General features: G+C 40.8%; 3 protein-coding genes across 3 annotated transcripts; all 3 read right to left on the bottom strand.

Annotated features, from left to right (window-relative positions):
* Positions 1–1,570: 1,570 nt before the first annotated feature.
* On the bottom strand, positions 1,571–3,621 carry lratd2b (LRAT domain containing 2b). The gene is made up of 2 exons (XM_028425477.1): positions 3,447–3,621; positions 1,571–3,343 (listed from the first exon to the last, which is right to left on the bottom strand). Exon 2 carries the CDS (start codon positions 3,133–3,135, stop codon positions 2,311–2,313), a length of 825 nt encoding a protein of 274 aa, XP_028281278.1. The 5' UTR covers positions 3,136–3,343; positions 3,447–3,621; the 3' UTR covers positions 1,571–2,310.
* A 1,865-nt stretch (positions 3,622–5,486) lies between these two features.
* Positions 5,487–7,963, bottom strand: nsmce2 (NSE2 SUMO ligase component of SMC5/6 complex). The gene is made up of 7 exons (XM_028426004.1): positions 7,909–7,963; positions 7,557–7,684; positions 7,239–7,351; positions 6,836–6,989; positions 6,375–6,466; positions 6,044–6,150; positions 5,487–5,923 (listed from the first exon to the last, which is right to left on the bottom strand). The coding sequence occupies exons 2-7, from the start codon at positions 7,669–7,671 to the stop codon at positions 5,827–5,829; spliced, it is 678 nt and encodes a 225-aa protein (XP_028281805.1). The 5' UTR covers positions 7,672–7,684; positions 7,909–7,963; the 3' UTR covers positions 5,487–5,826.
* Positions 7,964–8,028: 65 nt separating this feature from the next.
* washc5 (WASH complex subunit 5) lies at positions 8,029–18,023 on the bottom strand. The gene is made up of 29 exons (XM_028426003.1): positions 17,978–18,023; positions 17,070–17,364; positions 16,405–16,550; positions 16,150–16,234; positions 15,913–16,013; positions 15,374–15,566; positions 15,138–15,290; positions 14,927–15,040; positions 14,387–14,558; positions 14,140–14,267; positions 13,790–13,919; positions 13,583–13,695; positions 13,188–13,354; positions 12,934–13,009; positions 12,690–12,800; positions 12,210–12,350; positions 11,580–11,660; positions 11,377–11,478; positions 11,031–11,210; positions 10,772–10,896; positions 10,512–10,674; positions 10,332–10,434; positions 10,168–10,247; positions 9,966–10,069; positions 9,572–9,701; positions 9,381–9,477; positions 8,806–8,959; positions 8,634–8,721; positions 8,029–8,383 (listed from the first exon to the last, which is right to left on the bottom strand). Exons 2-29 carry the CDS (start codon positions 17,253–17,255, stop codon positions 8,327–8,329), a joined length of 3,480 nt encoding a protein of 1,159 aa, XP_028281804.1. The 5' UTR covers positions 17,256–17,364; positions 17,978–18,023; the 3' UTR covers positions 8,029–8,326.
* Between the last annotated feature and the right edge of the window lie 5,835 nt (positions 18,024–23,858).

Genomic DNA, 23,858 nt, shown 5'->3' with positions numbered 1-23,858 from the left:
TACTGTTGTTGGATTAGGGTAAAACATAAATAAATAAAACATAATAAGAGAATTTCAATGAAGAATTCATCTATCTATGTGATCCATTATTCTTTGTGGAGCAGATGTAATGATTTTTTTCTAGCAACAATGCATACACACACAAGTTATTGACCACAAGTGTCCACGGTCGTCTTGGAGTCCAGATAATCTCACATGGGTTTAAAGAACCAAACAGACCAGTTTCAGAAAAACCTCAATCACAACGTTTCTCTTCAGCCCCAATACATGGATTCACAGTTTTTGGTGAGGAATTCTAAATATAAATATTATATTATATCAGCTTTTTTCCCCAAGTAAACTTCAAATGGCAGCTATAAAAACATCACTACATGAAAGCTGCACAATAAATCAATAAGGAAATTTCTATGAACTGAGCTGACGGCTTGATGAGTCTCTCTTATCTGAATGTTTTTAATAGCGTGTGGTTCAGTATGTACGCAGAAAAGCCACAAATGTGCTGAGAGCAAATCGAATTGAATGTAATATATTGATGCGAGTGTAATTCCATTTCTGCTTTGTCACACATGATGAGAAATCTGACTTAATATTCACAATTACACAATTTTACTGGCAGCTGCTTTAGCACTGTGGCGCTTCACCCAGTGCTGCTCTGATTCAGTTGGTGCTAAAAAATCTGACTGATTATCATAAATATGCATCACACACACATACACAATTCATATTTCATCCCTGCGGTAGACCTCAGAGAATTGAAGAAATGCTAATGTGTCCGGCAGCTTTTCCATATTTGTTATCAGAGCTGATGATACTACATGCTTTTGGGGTGCCGGGGGGACTATACCTGCAAAAAGAGAACCTACAGCATCAGCTCCATGCAAATATTAGCCCATGAAAACATAGAGAGAAACTCATCTGAGAGGCTGTGATCATCATCAGGAAGCACAGCTGAGCTGTTCAGACAACCCTCAGAGCCGGCTGTAATTCCCGTAGCAGCCTCTATATGTGAACATACTGCAGAGTGTTAGACAGTGGCCGTTAAAATTGGATTGTTTTTTTTTAACAGAAACCAAACCTGAGTCCACTTCTAGGTGTACACAAACAAACAAACATGCACTTCTGCCCTAAATATAATGAACATTCAAGGGCAAGGAGAGGAAGGAATAACAGGTTTTCAGCCTGTGGCTACATTTAAAAAAACAGACTTATCTTTAGTCAGCAGAGGTGTAAACAAAGCGCAAAGTCCAGCATGGCTGGAACACAACTTGACACAAGTCTACTAATGTTTTGGTAGTTTCAGGGAGCTGCTGCTGTTTGGCAAATACTTGGATTAAAACAGACAGTTATACTTGTATGGTAGCCTGGACTCTTCTTAACACAACCACAAACACACAGGAGGATGCTGCTGGTTGAACAGGTACAGCTCCTACTTGCTGGTCAGCTAATTCTAGCGTCCATGTGGGTTAAAACACACAATGTCTACAATTTTTTCTGAGGTTTGTGGATTGATTATTGATTAGCACCGGCATTCATACAAACCAGTCAGCTCTTAATTAAAAAGAAAAAACAGTACTCTTCAAATATATATTTATTTCCATAATCCTTCATACAAACATCTTTTTGTTTTCTCAAAAAAATAAACTGGTGAATCAATAAAAGTGCACAGTCATGGCTATGAACAGTGTCCACAAAGAGTCGGTAAAGCTGCGTGATGATTGGATATAAAGCAACAGGTTGACACACAATGAAAATAAACAGTGAGTGAGTTGACCTCTCTGTGTTTCCCTCCAGCACCTGAGTTGTAAAAGGAGCGAGCGCTTACCAAGCAGAGGTTCTGCTCCTCTGTGCAAATAAATTGACTGGATTAGAAAAATAATTATGGGTAATTAAATTCTGACTTCATCCCCACAAATGATTACACTGCAGGTGCAGCTCAGATGCAAATATATCCATCAGAACAAGTCCCTTCATCTTGGGTTGAGAGTCATTTTTTTTGGATCAGGAAGGAGGGGAGGATGTCACGTGGTTGTGTCATTTCCACTTGTTTTCAATGCAAATGAAAGGTAAGGAAATGTGTTTTCACCCTTGTCATCCTCTTTGCTAAAGCACTTGAGATGCAACCAAGAAGTTAAGAGGGCTTTTCCTTGCCAGAGACTCTTTTTATTTAACTCCATCTGAATATGGACATTTGTGGCTTTGTGACAAAGCTCATCACCTGAAGCATCAGTGCTCCCTCACCAACACAACTGCGCATTTCCACTGAGCATCTCCTTTAACCCGCAGCTCAGTTTCTCACCAGAACATTCATCATCAGTTGACAAAGTGATCCTCTTTGATTTCCTGTGTTGCATTTAAATGGTTAGCCAGCTCTTGCATCACAGCATCTTTGCCAATCTGATCGTTTCTCCTCTTTTCCATGATCACGTCCTCCAGGCTTTGAAACTCCAGGACGTGGCTCTTCTTCTCTGAGAAGATTAGTTTTAACCTGTAAGGCTGCTTCCCGATCCTTATCTCTCCTCCGATTTTAAATTCCCGTTTGCCAAAGCGGCACCAGGCGGCGAAACACTCCGAGTTTCTCCAGTACAGCTCTCTGTCTCTTGATCCAACGTGATCCAGGGCGTTGCGCACAATCACCTCCGGCGGTAGCGCACGGTACCTGTACAGGCTGTTCACTATCCTGCCTTTTTTACCCTGACTCACATCAGTGAGAAAGTTGTTCTTGATCTCAGCTCGATGCAAATGAACCACCTGGAAGTCCCCGACGTAAACAGCCCAGTGAGGATACTGTCCCGTGGCCACGAACTCCAGCAGGTCTCCCGGTCTGCACTTGTTCAGGAGACTTTCCGGGGAGTGAGCCGCGGCTCCGGTGCTTCTCTCGTACGCGCACTCCTCTCGGTAGTAAATCGCGCACTCTAGTTCGTCATGTGGGTCGAATGGCTTCTCTTCGTGGTTTACTGGGCGGCTGTCCGGTGAAAACTGATCCAAATTGTCATCCTGCTCGTCGTCGTCGTCGTTGGAGAAAATATAAGAGACGCCAATTCGCGGTCCATCGTCGTCCGGATCGAACCCATTTGGGTCCGACGTTGGCACCTCTGCGTAATTCAAATGCGTTAGTTTCTCCACCTGGTTCCCCATAAAGGTGGAAGGTGGATATGAGCAGGTTTAAGCTAAATACGCAAACAGGATCCACCTGTTCTTGGCAGCTCGCACTTCACCGGGAGGAGGAGGAGGAGGAGGCGCAGCGCTGAACACCGTCCTGTAACTAAATCCAGAGCGGTGAAGACGGGCACCAGTAATCCATATCCAGCTGTATATTCTCCCGATGGACTCCAACTGTGCCGACCTATGTAGAATACAAACAAGACTGTAGCTTAGAGAGTGAGTTCAGAGGACAGGCAGGTCAGCCTAACTCGGTTTGCATCCCCAACAGGTGTGACCTGACTCACCTGTTGGCTCACAGTTTCGTGGCTCTCCAGAACAGCTACAGATAAATATCTACTAGTTCTACCCCCTCAGCACTGCTCTGTGTTTCACCCACGCTGCTGCCGGTCTGTCTGATGCACTCTATGAGGACTCCTCTCCTTCAGGTCAGTCCACAGTGAACTCAGGGGGCGGCAGACAAACACTCACCTGCAGGTATGAGCAGCAGCCTTCTCACGCTCCTCTTTCGTCACATCGGTTAAATAAACACAGCAGTGTGCCGGCAGCTGAGCCTCCCTCCTCTGTGTGTCTGCCTCTTCCTGTGTGGTTTTGCTGTACAGGCTGTCTGTAGCACGAACCACAGTGTTTGTAGCAGCGAAACTCACCCAGGATCCAGCGCCTGCTGGGAGGTGTTGTCATTTAAAGCGACAGTACGCGTTTTTTTTTTTTACGTGAGGCGTCAAAATAAGTTTTAAACATAACTACTAGAAATAGTCTTAATCGTGATAGCTGGTTTATATGAGAGTACCTATTTATATTTCATCAATAAATAATACATGATCAATTCATTTTCTAATGTTGGATCCCAACAATTAAAGCAGGTATAATGTATATTCACCTATTTTTATCTACAACTGAGGTTAAAACTTGTTTAATTATGTTATAAAGGGTAAAAAATGTGGTGAAAACATGCATATAGTCACAATTAAAAGCAAACCTGTATTATTTAAGACCTATAGAGCTATGGTTTTTACCAAGTTACCATTAAAATTCAGTTTCTATTGTGATCTTGTTTTGACATATTGCCTGTACAGGTGTCGTTTGTATGCTTTTGATTCGTTTTCCTTTTTCACTTTCCAAAAAACATCAGCCATCACATGAAGTCTCCAACAACTTAACTCTGTGGCAAACGAATATTTTATTCACTTCAGAGAGCGAGGTCATGTGGGCAACCTGACAGAATGTAGTTTTTCTGACAACTGTGGGGGTCAACAGCAGAAGGAACCTTTTTTTTTTTTTTTTTTTTTTATAAATGGTAGCACTGTTTGGATTGTTTGGGAGAAAAGCATGACACCTGTGTCAAAGCTTTGAAATGCCAGTCTCACCCAGCCACACTCCTCCCTCTCCTCTCCTCCAGATCTGCCCTGGCCTAGACTCCTGTGCCAGGGAGTGTGAATATGTTCACCTCCAGCCAAAGGTACAATCCTCCGTGGACAAGGCAGATATCAGGGCTTACAGTGTGTCAGGCAGCCATTACATCTACCACTTGTTGAAGAGATGAATGTGAATTCCAGATCAAACATAAGCAGAAGTGAGCAAACATCTAAGGAATTGATTGTTTTTTCCCCCCTCTGTGTGATCGTATGATATTGTGGTTGAATTCCTGAGGATATTTACGGCTCTCCAGTCCTCCAAAGAAACGACTTAATGGCTCTGCCGGTGATTCAGTGAAAGCAATGCTTATGTGTTTGTGTATGCACTTTCTATAAATTGAGCTGTTGTTGTGAAACCACCTGTGACTTAACATGCTGTGCAGTAAACAAGACTACATTTGCAGAATGACAAATCAAAAAGAGCAGAGAAATGATCTGAGTTTGAGCACTTGTTGCCAGTTAATAACTTCACTGGCAAAATGCTCTTAGGGCTGTGTGACGCACTCATGGTAAGCAAGAGCAATTAGAGATTTTTTTAAATGCCTGATGCAATGTTATTAAAAGATTAGCTTCACCTAGTTTCATCTCAACACAGCCTTTGTTTGTTACTCTCTGGAACAAAGACCCTTCACAAGGAGCAGGCAGGGAGGGTTTTAATCACATAAGTGCATTCCCACATGTTAAACCACAGATTGTTTATGGCTCATTCACATAACTGTTTTTAGGCTAGTTTTTTCTTTTGAGGAGAATATAATTTCTAAGTGATGCTGAAATGAGCACTTCCTGGCTCTCTGTGCTTTCACTGCTCCTATGAATAACCATATACACGCCTGAAGCTGAAAATTTAAGTGTACGCTGCCCTCTTGTGGTTCCCTTAGCTAACTTCATTAGAAAAAATATTTGATAGTTGGGCGATATTCATTTGTGTCTTTATTTTATTCAGCAAAACTGGAAATTACAAAAATGTTTTAGCAAAGGTTTTCGGGGCAAAGAGTAACAAACCTGAATCAAAAGTGTCTTTCTTCTGCAAAAACAGATGCAACTTGTGTACATCCCTAACAAAACATTACTTTCTGAACATATAAATATTTTTTATTCAAAGAAACTGGAAAACGCTATAATGGTCCCAATCAAAGTCTTAACCAGACAGCACAGAGCGGTGTAAACCTCTGAACAAAATAACACCTTCTTTCTACAACAACACCAACAACATAAAACTTTCTGAACATGCATAGTACTATGTCCGGTTACCCTATCGCTTCTGGCTCTGGATCCTTCTCTTTAGCATCTGGTCAGGAACAAGATCAGCCTCTTTCACATCTGTGTTCCCACAGCCCACCACAGGACAGCTAGAGGAGAGAGAGAGTGAAAATTAGCTTGTTCTAAAAGTGCATAATCACACAAACAACAAGAAGCATGTCTGAGCAAAACAGCTTTCTGTTTCTTATCAGCAAGGGAGAGTATCTTACCGGCATTTCTTTTTCTGGCTGTGTCTTTGTTGGATCAGGTTTAAAATAGCTGCTTCATCATAGTAGTGGCTGCATTTCTTATTCTTCACAGGGTTCACCATTTCCACCTTGAATGTAGATACACAGAGAAGCATTAAATAATGCAGTGGGACAGAAAACAGTGGATAAGCTGATCCTTTTTTTTTTTTTTTTTTTTTTTTTTTTAAATCAGAACTCAATCAGTATAAGAAGACAGAAATGTTCTGAAACAACAGAGAGCCAGAGGAACTACAGGTATATGACAGCATAAGTTAAAGTAATAATAACAGATCAGCATGCTAGTGTAATCGACCTGTGTGAGTGGGCAGGTGAAGTTGACTTGGGTCTGTGTAACAGCGATGTCTTCGTCAAGCTCTTCCATGTTCTCTGATGATTCTTGGTTGGCTGGACACACAACACAACACAACACAAAGCAGTTTAAAAATGTGTAATCACAGTATTAGATGGGAAACTGAATCACTGACAAGATGGTAGAAAAAAACAGCAGGCAGCAACATGTGACATTCATTTAGTCATCCATCCATCCATTATCTGAACCCGCTACGTCCTGAAGTGAGGATCACAGGGGGCTGGAGTCTATCCCAGCTTCCATTCACTCATTTATTCAATAATTTTTCATTCATTCAAGGTTTCTTCCTCTTTTCAGCCAAAAAGTCCTCTAGCAAGCACATCTACTGTATTTGCAAATTCCATTGTTCAGCAATCAATTACTGTTGAAATACTGTCCCTCCCTTGTCTCTCCACGGGTCTTACCTTGTTTGAACGAACTATTGATGCTCTCCTTGAAGGCCACTATTTTTGGGTGATTGTGCACACCAGCATTAGAGAGTCTGGCAACTTTCTCTGTGAACTGCTCCTTCACTTTGGCCGACAGGCTGAACATAGTCTCTGGCTGCTGTACAGAAACCTTTAGAAAGTGAAATATGTTAGACTACATCCTCGACCTTTGCCATTAGTCAAGTTCAGTATTTTCCCTGATGTTAGAAGTAACACCAATGCATTACAGGTAATCTATAGCAGGAGAGCACTGAATGACCTTTCAAAGAGAACCCCTTTATGTACCTTTCACTAACTGAATTCTTTCTCCTAGTAAAGCGTCTTAAGTAGGACGTGTCCTTTAGCACAAAGGAACATGTGACATGACCACTGCTCTCACCTCTGCTGTCACATGTTGCACAACATCAACAAAGGTGTTAATGTCCCTGTCCAGCTTGGCGCACTCCAGCATCATGGCCTCCAACTCCTGGATGCCAGGACCCCTCCCATCATCTGTGATATCCAGATCAAATGCATAAAAAGTACATGCTGTAGTAGCAGTAGAAAACATCCTCATTCCAAGCTACTCGTACATATAAATGCCACCTTTCACCACTACTAATACACGTATTAGGTCAATACTATTTACCAAAACAGGACATCTTAAAATGTCATCTATGTAATTAATAAAATGCAGGCAGGTAGTTATGTTACATACCTTGTGCTTCCATCAGGCCCATAGCCACTTCTGTCAAATTGTCCATTCCTGTTCCGATGTCTGCCTGACATGATTTCAGAGTCGACAATGTTCCGTGGACAACACTCAGAGACATTGCGAGGAGTACACTGAAACCACCGATGATACACACACGTCAAACACACTTTAAGTTAGCTAGCTAAGTTAGCTTTACTTGCTAACGTTAACAATCCCTTGCTTCTGTTCCGGTTAGCTGAGAAAGAAAAACGGAAACCGACTTTCTTACTAACATCTATCGGTTTTCACAACACAAAAACCATTACGAAAGCGCAACTTAAAATGAAAAGAGGCGTTATAAAAACACACAAATTACCCGCCGTAAAAGAAATACAAAGGCGACTAAGTTCCGACTTCCGGGTTTGTTTGTTTGTTTTTTTTCTTCAAAATAAAAGCCTCAAGTTAAAGTTTTTTATTTAAGAAACGTAAACAAACAGCGTTTGTACATAATCGCATTTATTATTCTCATTTAGAAATGGCACATAATGATAGTATAAAGTTGGCAATGTTTAGTAATTAATAGGTAATTTATTTTGTACAATCTACTGTATGTATTAGTGCAAACATTCGTAATCTAAACAATGAAATGTAATTAAACAAATTATTAGGCCACAGGTACAAAAAACAGGTGCAAACAATTCCATCAGCTGTGATAGTAAGCTTGTGCACACTGACTCACTAAAACTAATGGCAGCAAAAGCAACATCTTCTGATAAAATACTTTATCCAGGTCTTCACAGTATTGTTCTGAACTCATCAAAAATGAAACTGGGCACATGAGCTTCAGCCACCTTAAGAATACAAAGAGAATATAAAAACAAATTACTATCCTGAAAAACAGTAATATCAAGATATCAAGATGGTGATATGTTTTTAAGTGCATTACTGTGCGATTAGTAAGTATAACAATGATGGTTTGAGTAATGACAAATCAAAGCAGCTTCACAGCCATCCCTGTTATTGCAAAGTGTGTCTATTGCCATCATTTATTATATTTTTATAGCACTGCTGGCAGTATTAATAAGGAGAGACTTGTCTTACCTTACGTGACAGTTTTGTGTATTTCACGTAGTCTTCGAGGAACATCAGTGCTCCGACCACATCAGATGGCATGTCAGGGACTTTCTGACTATAATTGGATGTAAAGGAGAGTTGAACATAAATTCATAAAGCTGAAACATTTATTCCAATATAGTAAAGTCTGTTTCCTTACCTTGTGCACTGCTCCATGATAGAGCGGATAAACTGACCAATGAGGGCCATGAACTGCTGCGTGTATCTGGAGTGAAACTGCTTGAGCAGGGTGAGCAAGCCGAGCACTAAGGGAGGCCAGTCAACCGGGTCTGTGGCTTTCCTGCACGTCATTCCTGGCAAAACATAAAACATCCCCCATTTAGACAGAGCCATGGGTAATATCTCACGTATCGTACCAGGACCTGTGGCGTACTGATGGAAAAGTCTACCACACACTGTATCACTGCTAGACCAATAAAATGAAATTACTTTAAAGGTCCAAGTAGTATCTTGTTACATTTCTCAGACTAATGTATGCCTGGAGTAGAGAACAGCCTATCCTGTAAAATCTCTTTCGCAGACATGCAGTTCCAATAATGGGTCTTTGTGGAGACAAAAATGTTTGAGGAGAAATGCAGCATTCTAAGAAACACAAATTATCCAACCAGTTACCACTACATTGACCTGTTGCACTTACAAAGCAACAACTTAATTCAACAGTTTGATATACAACAAAATGTATATCAAACTGAAGGAAAGGGGGAAAAAACTTGCCTTGGTTTTTTGTGTACTGAAGTTTAGGCAGCTGAGCAATAATAAATAGGAAGTTGATGATGGGGAAGTAAGGGAGTCGCTTTGTAGTGATGTAGATCTGTAAAAAGCATCCACAGAAAAACAAGGATGTCATAAGAGGTAAAAATAAGACAATACAAAACCATAGAAAGCAATAGTCATAATCCCCAAACCTTGTTGAGTGGGTTGTGAATGCCGGCAGCTTCAAGGTAGGCAGTGATCTCATACAGAAGAGTGTTGTCCTCTTTAGGGTAGGGCAGAGACGGGTCCTGGTAGTGGGCTTCAATGTCTGCCAGCAGAGACCTGGCAAAGACAAAAACAATGCTACACCGATACTCAAACATCAGCTGCATATGGGAAACTTCTATAATTTCTTTGAAGCAAACAACAAGAGCATGCTTCATAACGTCATTAGTACAGACTAGAATATGGCACAAAAATAGTATCAAACAACCATCAGAATTGATTTCAGGAACAGCAGCATATTCCCCGACACTAACAATCAAAACACATCATTATTGAGACACGATTAAAACAGAATGTGCTCAGTGGTGAGAAGGGACTAACTTGTTGAGGTTTTCCAGGGCAGCGGCCAGGTGTTTAGAGTCAAATTTGCAGGAGTAGTTCAGCTCATTAGCAATCTGCTGTCTGAGAATCTGCATCTGACCAACCTGTAAAAAACATTGAGCATTATGTTTATGGCATTATGAACATACAGTCATTAGGAGTATTGTTATTTATTTTCCATTTGTATCATATAGACCAGTACCTTCATGATGGATTCCAGGTATGCACCCCAGATCTTTTGGGTCTTGGCCACAGCACTCATGTACACTTTGCTAGCATTAGCTACAACAACACAAAACAAGACACCATTTTTGTACAAAGAATAAATCATTTCTGTAGGTTATGAATTTTCCTGTGAAAACTTACCCACGATGCCTTGGATTGGATTCACGGTCCCCAGCATGGTTTTAAAGACATCCACTACAGTTTTGTCCTTCAAGATGGTCTTCTGAAGCATCGTAAGGAAGTTCTGAGGAAACAGATTCAGATACTTACATCAGTGTTTTGAAGTTTCAAAACTTTAGTCACCCATCATAAGACAATTACCTGAAGTTCCTTGACAATCATAAAGCAGAGCAGACGGTCCAGTCCGTTGAGACCAAATGTCCCCAGAGTGTTCTGGATCTCAGAGAACAGCCTGTTGTTGGTCACTTCCTGGTGGCTCTTCAGATCGTACCAGGTGTTCATCTGGTCGATGTAGCACGTTATCCTTTAAAAAGAACCAATGTCAAGCTTATTTTTGTTCTGTTAATATGATTTTATTAACTCTTTGGTTTTAATTTACTATTCTATATGAGGATACTAACTTGGGGTCAGTGATACGGAGGATCTCTCTGCAGAGACGGCCAATGAAAGTGGCAGACTCATCCACAGAGGGAAATTTGGGAATGGGAATATGAGTGGACTGATGCACACTCTGCCAGTCTTGAATCTGAGTGGAAGCAACGACCAATGAACTCTCATTACGTATAAAGCAACAAAAACCAGAGCAATGCCTTATGATTGCACAGGATAAACTGCTCTATTCAGAGATGCTCTCAGAACCTTTAATGAGTTGAGCCTGACCTTTGTCCTGAGAAAACTGTTGCACTCTTGTTCCACATTGTAGTTGATGATGCGGGACACTTCCTCCTGCCAGATCTTAAGGCCATAAATGCTGACGTAGTCCTGGATGTACTCAAATGACCTGTAGAAGCCATCCATGGTGGCCGCCATCTCCTTCAACTTGGGCATCAGTTCACTGGGCTGATAAAAGTGGAATACATTTTAATCTGATTAACTATATGTTTTAATTTTTCCACCACTGTTATCCTTGTTCTGACAGAGCAAAAGGATGTGAAGATCCCCAATATTTGTGATCTGAAAGATAAAAATACACAGCTGTCACCAGATAACAGATCTGATATCTCACCTTTGCCTTTGGGTTAAAGATTAACCCTTTGTGCAAAGCATAAGCCACCCTCTTCACCAACTCCTTCCTGATACCATCCTCTAGAAGCTGCTTAGGATCCACCTGAAACATCAGTGTGTTAATAAGGCAAATCAGCACCATAATCCCTGCCTCCATACTGAAGCAAGAGATCAATAAAAAAATAACTTTATTCCAGCATGTACCTTAATGATCCCAACCAGCGTGGTCTTCATCATCAAGATGCCCTCAGTGAAAATAGAGATGTCATGAGTGAGTTTTGCCACCTGCAATTACATGAACCAGAGGGATGTTGAAGGTCACAAATAATGACAGGTAAAAACCAGTTCAACGTGACAACACTGAAACTAGCATAATAACTATTATAAAGAGAGTTAGAAGGTAATACAAACATTTGCATTGCAGTTCTGCTATAAAAGATTAAAACTGAAAGATTTAACAACGGCAACTACTTTCAATGGATCTGAATATCCCTTTCAAGATAAAAATGTGACTTCACAAGTTCAAATTCTAATTGCAATTCAAGTACTAAGTCCGCTAGCACAATCTGTTTCCAATATAAAGCTTTTTTTAACTTGGTTTCCACATCAAAAGCTATAAAAAAGATTGAAAATTGTTCAGAAATGCCGGCTAGCCTGATTGCCTCAGACTCCCAAACGGCGGATGAGTCAACATCAAAACAACCCAACATGAGCTCCCTCCTCTATGTTCTTCATTTCATGTAAAGATCAGAACAATGTTTCTTTACTTCAGTGATATATTCTGAACAAAATTCAAGGAGCAGCCGTCAGTTTCAACAACAACAATTGATTTACTTCATAGCGAGCACCCAGCTGGGAGTAGTCCTTTAGTTTGTCCTTATCCAGCCGCGTGGGCACCTCCATGATGTCATGGATCTGTAGCTTGATGATTTTGGCCAGAGAGGTGAACATGCTCTCTGGGATAATTTGCAGCACCTGCAAGCAAGAAAATAAAGCACTGAGCACCAACAACAATAATTACGTTTGAGGGCTTTTCAGGCAGGGTAGTGGAGTTTAGCTCTCAAAGGCAGATGGTGCACAATGTTGTGGATGAAAATCTTGTGTACAGCTAAAGGGAACAAATCTTCAAGCATAAAGTCACACAGCATATGTGGCTGACGACACCAGAAGGTTACACCACTTTAAGTTACACATCCACATCGTGTTCTTTTAGCTATATCTGCCAAACAGATGGTTTGAGAAATATTAATCATCACTGCGGCTGCTACTGCACTGTAAAATCTTAAGTGCGAACAACATTGTATTATGAAATACCTTTCTGACATAAGCCACCAACTCTCCAGAGTAGAACTGTGAGACACTCAGCAGGTCAGCACTGTTGGCCTGGTTGATACGGAGCAATGGAAGATCCAATGCAGATGCCAGCTGGGCACACAAACACAAAGTAATTATTTTTAGTATCACAAGCACTGAAATGGAAATGATTTATTAATTCTTATTCATCTTTTATGAGTATGAGAATGCATGTATTGGAGGACTGGAGACAAACAGTTCTCACCTTCAGGAACGTAGCTCTCAGTTTGGTGACCATGGACGGGCTGACTCTGATGCTCTCCTGCATAATGGATGTGAAGCTACAGAAGAAAACATAAGCCAGGAATAAAACATTAATTTAACGTCAAAAGAACTGCTATTAAAATGAACTGTGTAAAAACTGTCTTAGCAAAAAATTATTTTCAGTTTAGTTATAGCTCAAGCCATCTATATCGCCAGTATTTCATATAGATTTATTTTTTATTAGTGTGTATGTACCTGTCAATTATCTGCCATGCATAGGATAGGTCTCCAACTATCTGCATGGTGATTAGGACTTCCTCTTTGATATTGATGGTGCGGATCATCTGGTGCAGGAACTTCCTGGTGTCTGCCAGGAACTGACAGACCTGCAGGTTAGACTCTAGCTGGTGGAACTCTTGAACCTGAAGACCGATAGGAAAACATGTTAGAGACACAATATGGCCTTATCACCAAAATGGTTGTCTATTTTTATTGTAGAAGGTGGTGGTGGGTTTATTTAAAAATAAATTACTGTAAGCTTTGCTTCCATTGGGAAAAATTATTCTGGGATTCCGAGTATTATTACCTTTATCTTAGCGGATATGATATGATAAAGTAAAGCAATGAGAAAATATAATTATCCTGCACACCTCAACAAGAGCCTGTATCAGCTGAACAGTCTTCCTCCCAGCAGCTGTGGAGTCCTCATAGTTCAAAGACTCGATCTGCTTTGAGATTTCCCTGAACCAGGCCTGTAGGTTTTCTGTGAAGGTATCATATTAGAGGTATGAAAGGTTGCATCAATCTATATTTGCTGCATAATCCTTCATCTTATCCATGCTAACGGTATAACCCACCATTTTTCTCCACCCTGGTAAGAGGTTTAACACCGGAGAAGACTTCAGCCAGCTCTGTCATTCTCTCTGATCCTTCCTTCTTGTAGCTCTCCCATTTGATCTGCTTCTCTACAAGCATCTGCTTGAACATCTGGAAGAGGGAGAGCACAGATGCTGAGTGGATGAGGAAGGATTAATCAGATGAGATGTGTAATTAGAATATTAAATCTGTGTCCTTCATAGTGATAAACCGAGTAGCCATATGCTTTTCCAGTGTATGCCTACAGGCAACTGGGTGAACACACGCAACAACAGACATGGTTAGATGGATTTAGAAATGATTTAGCTATTAAGAATATTTGTATGTGTACCTCTTTGAGTGTGAACTCAAACTGAGCAGTGTCGAGCAGCAGCTGAAACAGGATCTTGGGGTTGTACTTGGAGTCGTTGAGCACTTGGTCTTTGATCTGACGCAGCCGCTTGTTGTTTGGGTCATAAGCTATGAGATAAGAATATTTCAGCAAATTACAAATCAACAAGGTGTTTTCATCATCACTTTCCAAATGATAGGGCAAAATTTGGAAATATGAATTGAACATGAGCATCATGATGTCTCACCTGACTCCGCAGAGTGCAGCATCAGCCAGCGAATAGCAACATTGCAGTCCCTCAGACAGTTGAGCAGTTTGGGAATGTTGTCCAGGATGATCTCCTCCCTGAGGAAACCCTCCTTTAGCAGCTGCTGCACGTGAGGCCTCAGGCTCTCAATACTGGCTGCATACCGAGTGGCCTAACACAGTGAAGGTGGTTGTGATATACAGTAGATGCTCTGCTATATGACATCTTTCATTGTGGGCATTTTGTTATTCATTTGTGTATTTTCAATTGGGAAAGACACTGGTGTTTGCAAAGGATACTCCAAAGAAGGAGAATTCAGTTGATTCCTCAACTCAGCTCAGCTCAAGAACTTCCACTTCCACAAAGACTTTGCAAAGTCACTCACTTGATTAATACCCTTTAAATTTTAAATTTACATTCTGCACAGTCACACTGGATGACTTACAAATCCTTTAGACAATGTCATCAGTATCTGCATACCGTAGATTAACAAACTGCGAAGGACTGTAAAATAAAGAATCTGCAATGCATTCCTAATACCTGCTCTTTGATATTAGCAGAGTCCAGGGTGTAGTTGAGAGCAGTCTTGGCAGCTTTGTATGGTTCCCAGGCCTCCACTAGGTTGACCGTGATCCCCATATAGATACTAATAACCTGCAGGGCAACAAAAAAAAACTTCTGTACATAATTCTAAATAAAAGCTTGAAAAAGAGAATGTCATAACATTTTAAAAAAGATTTTATCAAATTACCCAGTTATCAGGGAAGTACTTGTCCACTATCTCCCTCATCTTGGCTTGCTGTGTCTGTAGTATGGAGGGGCTGAAATAGAGGCAAACATAGAGCATGGCTGCCTGGTTAGCCAGCGCTGTGCTACGATGCTCTGGTAGTGGGTAGGCAGAAACCTGGTAGATAGGAGGAAACATTTTAGGCCTAAGAAATATGTTGCAGATAAAAACTTACAAACTGGAGTATGATATAATCCCACCTGGTTGTAGATGTCATCTGAGCGCAGCCTCCCAATGACCATACTAATGAATGTGGCACTAATGGGAACTCTCTGGAAGTAGCTCTCTGGGTAGTTGGCTGGCCGTTTTGCTCCAGGCTGGCTGGAGTAGCCGGTACTACGGAGGAGCTTGCATATATCATCAAGGTTGGAGTCAGCAGATGAACGGGCAGCACTGAAGGAGAAAAGAAAACAGCCTGCATTTATTTGGAAGCCCAACACAAAACAGAACAAAAAGATCTGTAATGATTAAAATAACCACAAACTGCTGAGGCAAGTGAGCTCTGACTGGCAGGTTATTTACTGACACCTTTACCAAACTCTGTAAGATGCTCAGTTCTGCTCTATGCAGCATGCCTCTGTGTGTGGGTGTGTGTTCGATCCTTACAGCTGACATGAGGTTTAACCTATGTAGGAGTCAAGTAAGAGACTCAACATCTGTTGTGAGCAAGCTCGCCGGCAAGTGAACTGAGTGTATTGAGTGTGAGTCACAGAGGGAATGTCATGAGTCACAAGCATACCTGTATCTATAATAGGAAACCAGCATCCGCTCTCTGACCTCCCCTTCAATTTTCTGGTCAATAACCAGCAGCATGACTCCATAAAGGTAGAGAGCTTCACACTGTGGGGGAGAAGAAGTAGTGAATTTTTGCAGTCTCTTTTCACACATTTGCAAACAAGGTGTTTAGATAAGGTTATCTCAGGTAAAAATTAACCTTAATACAAAATAAAAACTGATTTGCATTTGTGTTCCTTACTAGAAGTTGTTTGCCATCCTCATTTAGAAGCACTGTCTCCAAGGTCTGCTGAATATAAACACCCTCATTTAGGTCATCCAAATACCTGGAGAGATGAAAAAATAATCATGTTTTGTTGTTTAGAAATTACTAAAAAGAAATGCCTTTAGACCATGGTTTCCAATGTTTTATCTGAGTAGGGTGGGTTTTAGCATTCTACAGAACTAAAGGAACTTGGCATGAACCAAACCTCTTAGTATCTCAGTCCTGTCTTACCTGTTAAGATCCACTATATATTTGTGGACACTCTCAAAAGCCAGATAGAACCTGGACAGAATTTCAATGTTGTTCTCTCTAAACTCTTCATCCAAATCCTGAAGTTCAGGTTTGGCTTCCAGTTTCCCCTCATAATACTCAGGACCCTGCAGAGAAACAACACTGTCACACAGTGCAGTACAAACGCTGATGTTCATGTCCTAATGACATATACACATACTGCGTAACAACAAAAGTTACACACGAGCATTTCACTATGCATTGTACACTGTATTTGACAAATAAAGTTTGGTTTGATTTGATTTGACGGTAGCAGTGGGTGGTTTCAAAAAGTAATTTTAAAGTCCACCATTGATTGCGTAAATAGTTTAGCCACTAGTTTAAATTGGTGTTAATGTGCATCTGTAATGAGTGGTATTATAGTAATGTGTATTTTGGAAAATCAGAACAAAAGATTCCTTTTTGTTGGATTGTGTTATTCTGTCTGTAACATGCCAATCAGATCACATTGCTTGGACTGAACTATTATGGAACAACATACCACCACAAGTAGCCAAACAGCCACTGTAGCAGAAGCTAATGGGAATCCAGATAAATGAATATGTAACAAATGAACATCAAAACTTTTTAGTAACTTTTAGGTTACACACTTTACAGATTCTTACCTTGAAGTAGCTGAAATCACAGATGATATCTCCGTATTTCTGCTGGTCACTTTTGTCTTTGAGCCGAAAAACTGCAGGGATAAAATCAGACAGACGCAAGAGTTCAGCAATGATGGCATTTCCCCTGGAAACGATCCTGAGGATTGCCTGGCCACACAGGTTGTTTTCTGCCAGGAAGTCCACCATATTGGCTGCAGGAGGAAGGGGAGGGGGCAGAGGAGGAGGAAGAGGAGGAGGATGTGCAAAGCAACCAGGCCTTGATACAGAGGGTTTTCAGCAAAAACTCCAAATATTCCTGAAAAGAAAAAGCAGAGTGTTTGTTTTTACAGGTGTCAGGTAGACTGGTTCCCAAACCCTGCTGAAACAGTCCCTGAGCAGGACACTGAATGTCTTCCTGAATCCAGACTGGTCACATGGCCTGACTCATTCTAAGACAACCAAACAAGTGGACCATTCCACTTATAGATTATACACTTATATATATTAGTAATATCAAACGTGCAGTCCTAACATATCACTTCTCGTTGGTCATAGTGGGACAAACGTGCATGGATGCATTGTAACTGCGTTACGACTATTTTAGCACACTTAAAACAACAGTTCCTGTTGCTCAGGCATCTTAATGACACACCAGGAATTTAGAAACCTGCTGTCTGGCCACTGGAAGACATATTATTTAATGTTGAAATTAATGTAAGCAGCATAGTTCTTACATGGTAATGCACAATCTGTTACCATTACCATCGAGCTTAGCATATAGCCTGCTAGCTACTTTCATCAACGCGATGCCGCATGAAGGCGCATGTAAAGGTGCAAAAAACTAGCTTCTTCGTATTTTGATGTATAATCAATCAACTAGTGTGACATTTAAAACGGTTTAAAATCTAAGAGAAAAGTGGACTACTTGCCTCTGTGGAGCTCCTCTTCCCTGTTTACTTCCTCATGACCAATCACATGACTTCTGAGGTGCGTTGGATTCTGTTCACGCACCGCGCCGGAGCAGACAGCTTTGATAAATACTTTGACCTCCAACAAGTATATATAACAGTTTATTTTAATCCGTGGCGCAAATCGATCAATCTTAAATAAAATCAGAATAAATGAATAAACGTTTCTCTACGAATAAAGTCAGGACATCCTCCTCTGCACATAGTGTGCCCTGTTATGTTTATGTCTATCTGTAGGTGGCGACAGAGACCCATTGTGCCCTCAGTGTAGCTCCCTCACTGCTGCCGCTCCACCACGCTGGGGGCCCGGGTGTGCAGATTTCTGGCTCCACAGGGATGCAGTGCAGAATAAAAATAAGCCGAACTGAAATCAAACCAACCAACTGTCTCAGATAACAAACCACAGGGATGAAATAGCTTACCCTGGCCTTCAACTGAAAAATTTCCCAAAATGCATTTCTTTGAAGGCCTTACCGGGCAGTTAAACAGCATCCAACTCATTATTCATGGCCATTTATACAAGCTTAGGTAATAATTCACTTTGCATGTAAATTGCATGGAGACCACCCAACACTGTATTCGCATGGTTAAAAAAACATCCTAACCTGCATGTGGTGGGCATGGATGAATAATCACACAGCCTCATGTTTACCTCAAATAATGATTGAATTGGAGTTTTATTACCAATAAGTCTAACATGCTGGCAGGCACTTCCTTTAAGCAGTGTGAGCCAGAGGTTAATAACCATCATATGGTGAGAGCTGTTTATTTAACCTCTCACCTCGCTGTGTGGCAGGTTTCATATTAATCCTGTATCAGGTAATATCTTTTTGTCCTCATAATTCATTTTCACCTTGTAGAACTCTTGTAAGTATTCTGATAAGGCACTCCTGCGTCACTTTGAGTTTTACTTATTATAAGCAAACTGCTTCAGGGTATTTTTACAGATTATTTTAATTCATTAGTGCAGAATGGTGATTGACAGGAAAGTCAGAGATAGAGGGGTGGCAAGGTGAGCTACGATTAACGTCCTGAGTAACGTGCCTCTTATCTCGCTGAGCCGCTGCAGTGCCATTATTTCAATGCATTTTATAGTGGGGGAACAAGAGCGACGGACGGACAGAGACAGATGCAATTTAGATTCATAGCCTGCCTTCTCATTGACCCGACTGTCCACAAACCACACACTGTGTCCCCGTGGCCGGTGGATTTATTACCCGTTTACCATCACACCAAGGTCACATTCTCAGCAGCACTTGGGTCAGCTATATGGGCTTCCTGGGAAGCATCATGAAAGGTTTTCAGTAATGAGGTCTCCTATTACACACCTTCTTTATTAACCTCATGGTGCCTTGAGGGGTTTTCTCTTCTTGTTATCTCGATTGGTCTTTGTGGGATTTTAATAAAAAAAAAACAGATTGCCTGTGATAAATCAAAGGCACGTGCAGGTAAAGTGCACCAAGAGGATGCAGCAATGGTCCAATCGTATCCCGTAGAGTTTGGTTTCAAACACAGATTGTATATTCATTGCAATAAAATTGAAGAGGGACCACATGACCCTCACGTCTCTGTCCATTAACAGTGCTTGCTATTGTTTTCATTCCCAGAGTCACCTAGTGACCATTGACAGTAAAGTCAAGTAATTATCATATGTCACTGAAACCTTCAATTGGTTGATAAATTATGATAGCCTCTATCCTCCTGTAAGAGACAAACTCAGAGCAGGTATCTGTATGTGTCCTAGTATCTTTAAAGTGCAAAAAAATTGCCTGGATGTACAAGTAGAAGGAAATCTATGTACTTATGTGTTTGTGTTCACAAACACATAAGTACATAGATCTGCATGTGTGCCTGAGTCCAATTAAGCCCTGTGTGCCCTTTATTAGCAGCAAGTTGACTCTATTCGGTGCGACTAGTGATTAAACCTTTTCATGGCTGGAACTTTCACTGCACTGTGAACTGTGTGAGGTGATTAAAGGCTTCTCAATTTGTAGTCCAGTCCCACTGCTATTCTTTCTCATTGATCTTTTTCAGGCCCTTGAAGTGAAAGCTGCACCAGCAGGCTTCTCTCATTGGAATGAGACAGGATGCATGCTATGCTTTACTCACTGTCTCTCCTGGTCAGCGAATGTTTCACTGACATGTATCAGATCTAATTACAGTTCAAATTAGCCGCCATGTATACTTGGTATTTAACAACCTTTATGCGACTTACTTGTTTGTCCTTCGTTTGATACTCTTTGATCAATTGCAAAAATCTATTAAGCTTGAGTGCTGCTCATTATAAACTGTGACATTAGGGTATGACTTAAGGGCAATGTTTGCTTACTGGTAACTCTTGCAAGAAACTATTTAGTTAAACTAGACCTAGACCTCTGCTAAATGGCAGCACCAGAAAACAAAAATGGTGATGCTAACATCCAGATACTAAGAGACTCACCAGGGTAGTTTAGTATATGACATACCCATGTTTTTGTTGTTTTGTTTTGATGAGTGTAATTCCATCCAAAGGCCCTCAAAACATGTTACTCCACAGAATGCTAAATGTCAGTGACAATGTGTTAGCTAGAGACGTCCAGAGAGCATGAATTTCATGGCATCACATGAAATAGCTGGTAAAGATATACCATCTGAGCATGACTACAGATTTGGAAATGACACGCTCTGATCCTTCTTGTTTTCACTCTTTGCTCTGCATGGCTCCTGTGTGTTCACAGAAGAAAGATCAATCCCTACTCGGCTGATCTTTTTCAAGTTTCTCCTTTTTTTAGGGCATTTAAGAAAAAACAATCTGAGCCAAAGCTCTGAGGGTGGAAGAGTTTGCACACCGCACAGCCCTTGAATTTGCTCTATATATTTAGGATTGACTTAATTTGACTCCATAGAAAAATGTGTCCACTTTCTCCCCTTATGTGTATGCAACTAATAAAACGAATACAACCCTATGCAACACGTAATAAATAAACAGTGTTGACAGGAGCGAGGAAGACAGAGAAGAGCGTTATTGCCTGACTAATGTTCAATGCCAAAACACTTCCCACTAGGAGTTCCAGGGCTAACAAGTGGTTTCAATACAAATAGCAAAGGCTGATTATAGTAATGCTCTAATATCAGATTTGATCAAGCAGCAGATGTCTTTTTATTGCAAGTCATTACTGCTGTCATACTTATTAGCATATAAATGGTTTCTAGGCCCACGGAGACCGAAAAGTTATTGCATGAGTAATTGAACCTGATCTCTGCTCTGTGATTGAGATGTTCCAGCACACACAGCTATACACGCGAGGTGGTGAGCATGTGGTGCACATGCATCAAGTGCTTTTATTTGTTTTTCCTCATTTAGTATAAAAACACAAAAACAGAAAATGGAGTTGACAAGGAAAAGGAATATTTATTAAAGTTACTTCAATTTTTATAATCAATTTATGATACAGAAACCTTGATGCCCAGATGTCCACAAACATTTTGGTGTCAGTGCCATGCATATTTCTCTATTCTTGTTTATTAAGCAACACAATAACAGTCCTTTAAAGAGCATGCTAATTCACTGTGAATTTTAAATGGGTCACGACAAGGTGAAAGCATGTTGCATTTTGCATCACCACTCAGATTTATGTGACAGGCCCTCTTGACTGCAGCACATCACAGTAATACTAAATACTGAGAACAGAGTGGACTTTCAGATCAAGTGTTCATCTTTAGTCAGACCAAATTGTTATCAGGAGTGGTCCTTATTAGACAATATGTTAAAAGAATAAATGAAGATTTCTTTGCAGCTCTTTGTCTGTCCATTAGTGTACCATTTAGTACTATTATATGGGATGTCATGCAGACTTTTTTGAAGCCTTCATACTTGAAAATACTTGAAAATTTACATGCATTTTGGTAAAAAAACATTTATAAAAGGCTATTATCTAAAGGAAAGAATTTAACTTGAGATATCTAAACTAAAATTATGGACTGAAAATACACTTATGACCATTAACTACATTGATTTTTTTGCAGTCAATAATTTATCAGAATGTAAGCAGATCATATGTAGACCTAAAAGTCAAGTGTTTAGATTGCAAGTTTCATTTTTGAGGAGAAGTGTGTGGGACTAAACTAAGTTAAGTAAGTACGGTAAAATGTTGTACTATTCCTATAATAAGAAAACTAATCTTGGGTTGCCTTTAGTTTGACTTAACCCTGCATGACTTCTTCCCACCAGATTAAAAATGTGCCAAGCGTAGCCCTCCATTTAAATCCTTGAGGGTGATCATAACACCTTCTGGCTTGAGACACAGACATTTGTCACGTGAACCCTTTATTTCACTGTTTGTCTTAAGAGGCTTGGATGTGATTTGTACACTTGAGTGTCAACGCAGATGAATGAGGCTCCTCCCCAAGGCTGTCAGTCTCAGTCAGGAGGGAACATTAAATTATCACATCCAAGGCTGTGCTCTACATGAAAGAGGCACGCACATATGCAGCATTTACACAACCCTGAACGACAGTATGTGTGTAGTCACGCATATGCCACATCATTTATAGTTCATACGTGAGTGTGTGAGCAGAGTTTTAATAAAAAGTCTGTTGTGTATTACAGTTATTTACAAACAGAAAATTAATGACCTCAAAATGTACTCAGAAGGAAATAATAAATCTCCATTTGGCTGTTTAGTTGCTTGGCTGGCTGACTCGCAGGCTGGCTGGGAAAACTATGCTGACCTGGGTGCATCCAAATTAGATATTGGCATGGTTGCTTGTATTACACAGTGGGAGTGCTGCTCTGGCTCAGTCACCCTGCTGCTCTAAATCTGGCCAGTGCTCAACTCAGCAAACACAATGCAAGAACAGGGAGACAGCATCTCCACATTCTCATTAAGCTGCAGATAATAGCTGGACAAAAGCTGCTGTTTTTCATGCATTTCTCTGGAATCCAATTGTGTGTGTATTTTTTGTTCTGTTGATTTGTCCTTACTCTGTCATCCTGTTGCTTTTGAAGTGAGGCATCCAAAGAAGCAAAAATAATTTCCATAAAGTGAGGAACTGTCACAGTTCCACATGAACAGATCACTTTAAAGAGATCCAATTAAAATGCATTGACTTACAAACAAAGCACATCTGATCATCTTAGTAGCAAATGTTGAGGAAGATCCATATTTACATCAGTCACCAGTACCCCCCCCCCAACCCCGCCACCCCCCGCCCCTCCGTCCCTTGTACATAAGTTAAAGGGATGAAAGAGAGGAGAGGTGGAAAGAATGCCAGAGAGCAGCAGAGGGGATGATAGAGAGGGGTGAGTTAGATAGAAAAGGAGAGACAAAGACAAAGGGAGGAGGTAGAGAATGAGGAGATGGCCATCATATCCCTGCCTGTCTTTGATCAGTGGTCCATGGGGTACTGAGACAGTGCAGATAGCTGGTCCAGAGCTCCTGAGGAACGCAGCTTCACATTCCTCCTTGCTCTTTCCCCGCTTCTGCAAAATCACTTCTAGTCTTTCAGACCACGGCAGCTGTGAAAACACAACATGGCTTACTACGTGCCAGAAAAGACCTGACTAATGCACTGCAGTGCCATTGTCCTTCGCTGGTGCAGTTCCTCTCAGGGCAAACTCTATTCTCTTCTTTCCATGTGTGCTCTATTTTTTTCTCTAAAATCATGAATTTCACCATGTTGTTTTACTCCAGGTTCAGCCACAGGGGAGCACTGATATGACTCACGGATTCAATGTGTTGCTCAAGGACACTTCAACAGGCTAAGCTAAGCTGAAACTGGTCCTTGAGTTGAATGCCAAAAACCTAGACAAAGGTTTGCTTTGGTTTCAGAAACAGATCATCATGGCTGACTTGAGAAAGTA

This window comes from Parambassis ranga, chromosome 16, assembly GCF_900634625.1.
Source record: "Parambassis ranga chromosome 16, fParRan2.1, whole genome shotgun sequence".
Lineage (NCBI taxonomy): Eukaryota > Metazoa > Chordata > Actinopteri > Ambassidae > Parambassis > Parambassis ranga.
Note: the sequence above shows the minus strand (reverse complement) of the source record. Positions and strands in the feature narration are given on the sequence as shown.

Coding starts and splice junctions, on each gene's coding strand:
- lratd2b (XM_028425477.1), bottom strand. CDS start 3,135: ATGGGGAACCAGGTGGAGAAACTAACGCATTTGAATTACGCAGAGGTG.
- washc5 (XM_028426003.1), bottom strand. CDS start 17,255: ATGGTGGACTTCCTGGCAGAAAACAACCTGTGTGGCCAGGCAATCCTC. Junction 10,435..10,511: donor TGATTGTCAAGGAACTTCAG/GTAATTGTCTTA, acceptor CTGTTTCCTCAG/AACTTCCTTACGATGCTTCA. Junction 8,384..8,633: donor ACACAAAACTGTCACGTAAG/GTAAGACAAGTC, acceptor TGTATTCTTAAG/GTGGCTGAAGCTCATGTGCC.
- nsmce2 (XM_028426004.1), bottom strand. CDS start 7,671: ATGTCTCTGAGTGTTGTCCACGGAACATTGTCGACTCTGAAATCATGT. Junction 7,352..7,556: donor GGGCCTGATGGAAGCACAAG/GTATGTAACATA, acceptor TGGATATCACAG/ATGATGGGAGGGGTCCTGGC. Junction 6,990..7,238: donor TGCAACATGTGACAGCAGAG/GTGAGAGCAGTG, acceptor CACTTTCTAAAG/GTTTCTGTACAGCAGCCAGA.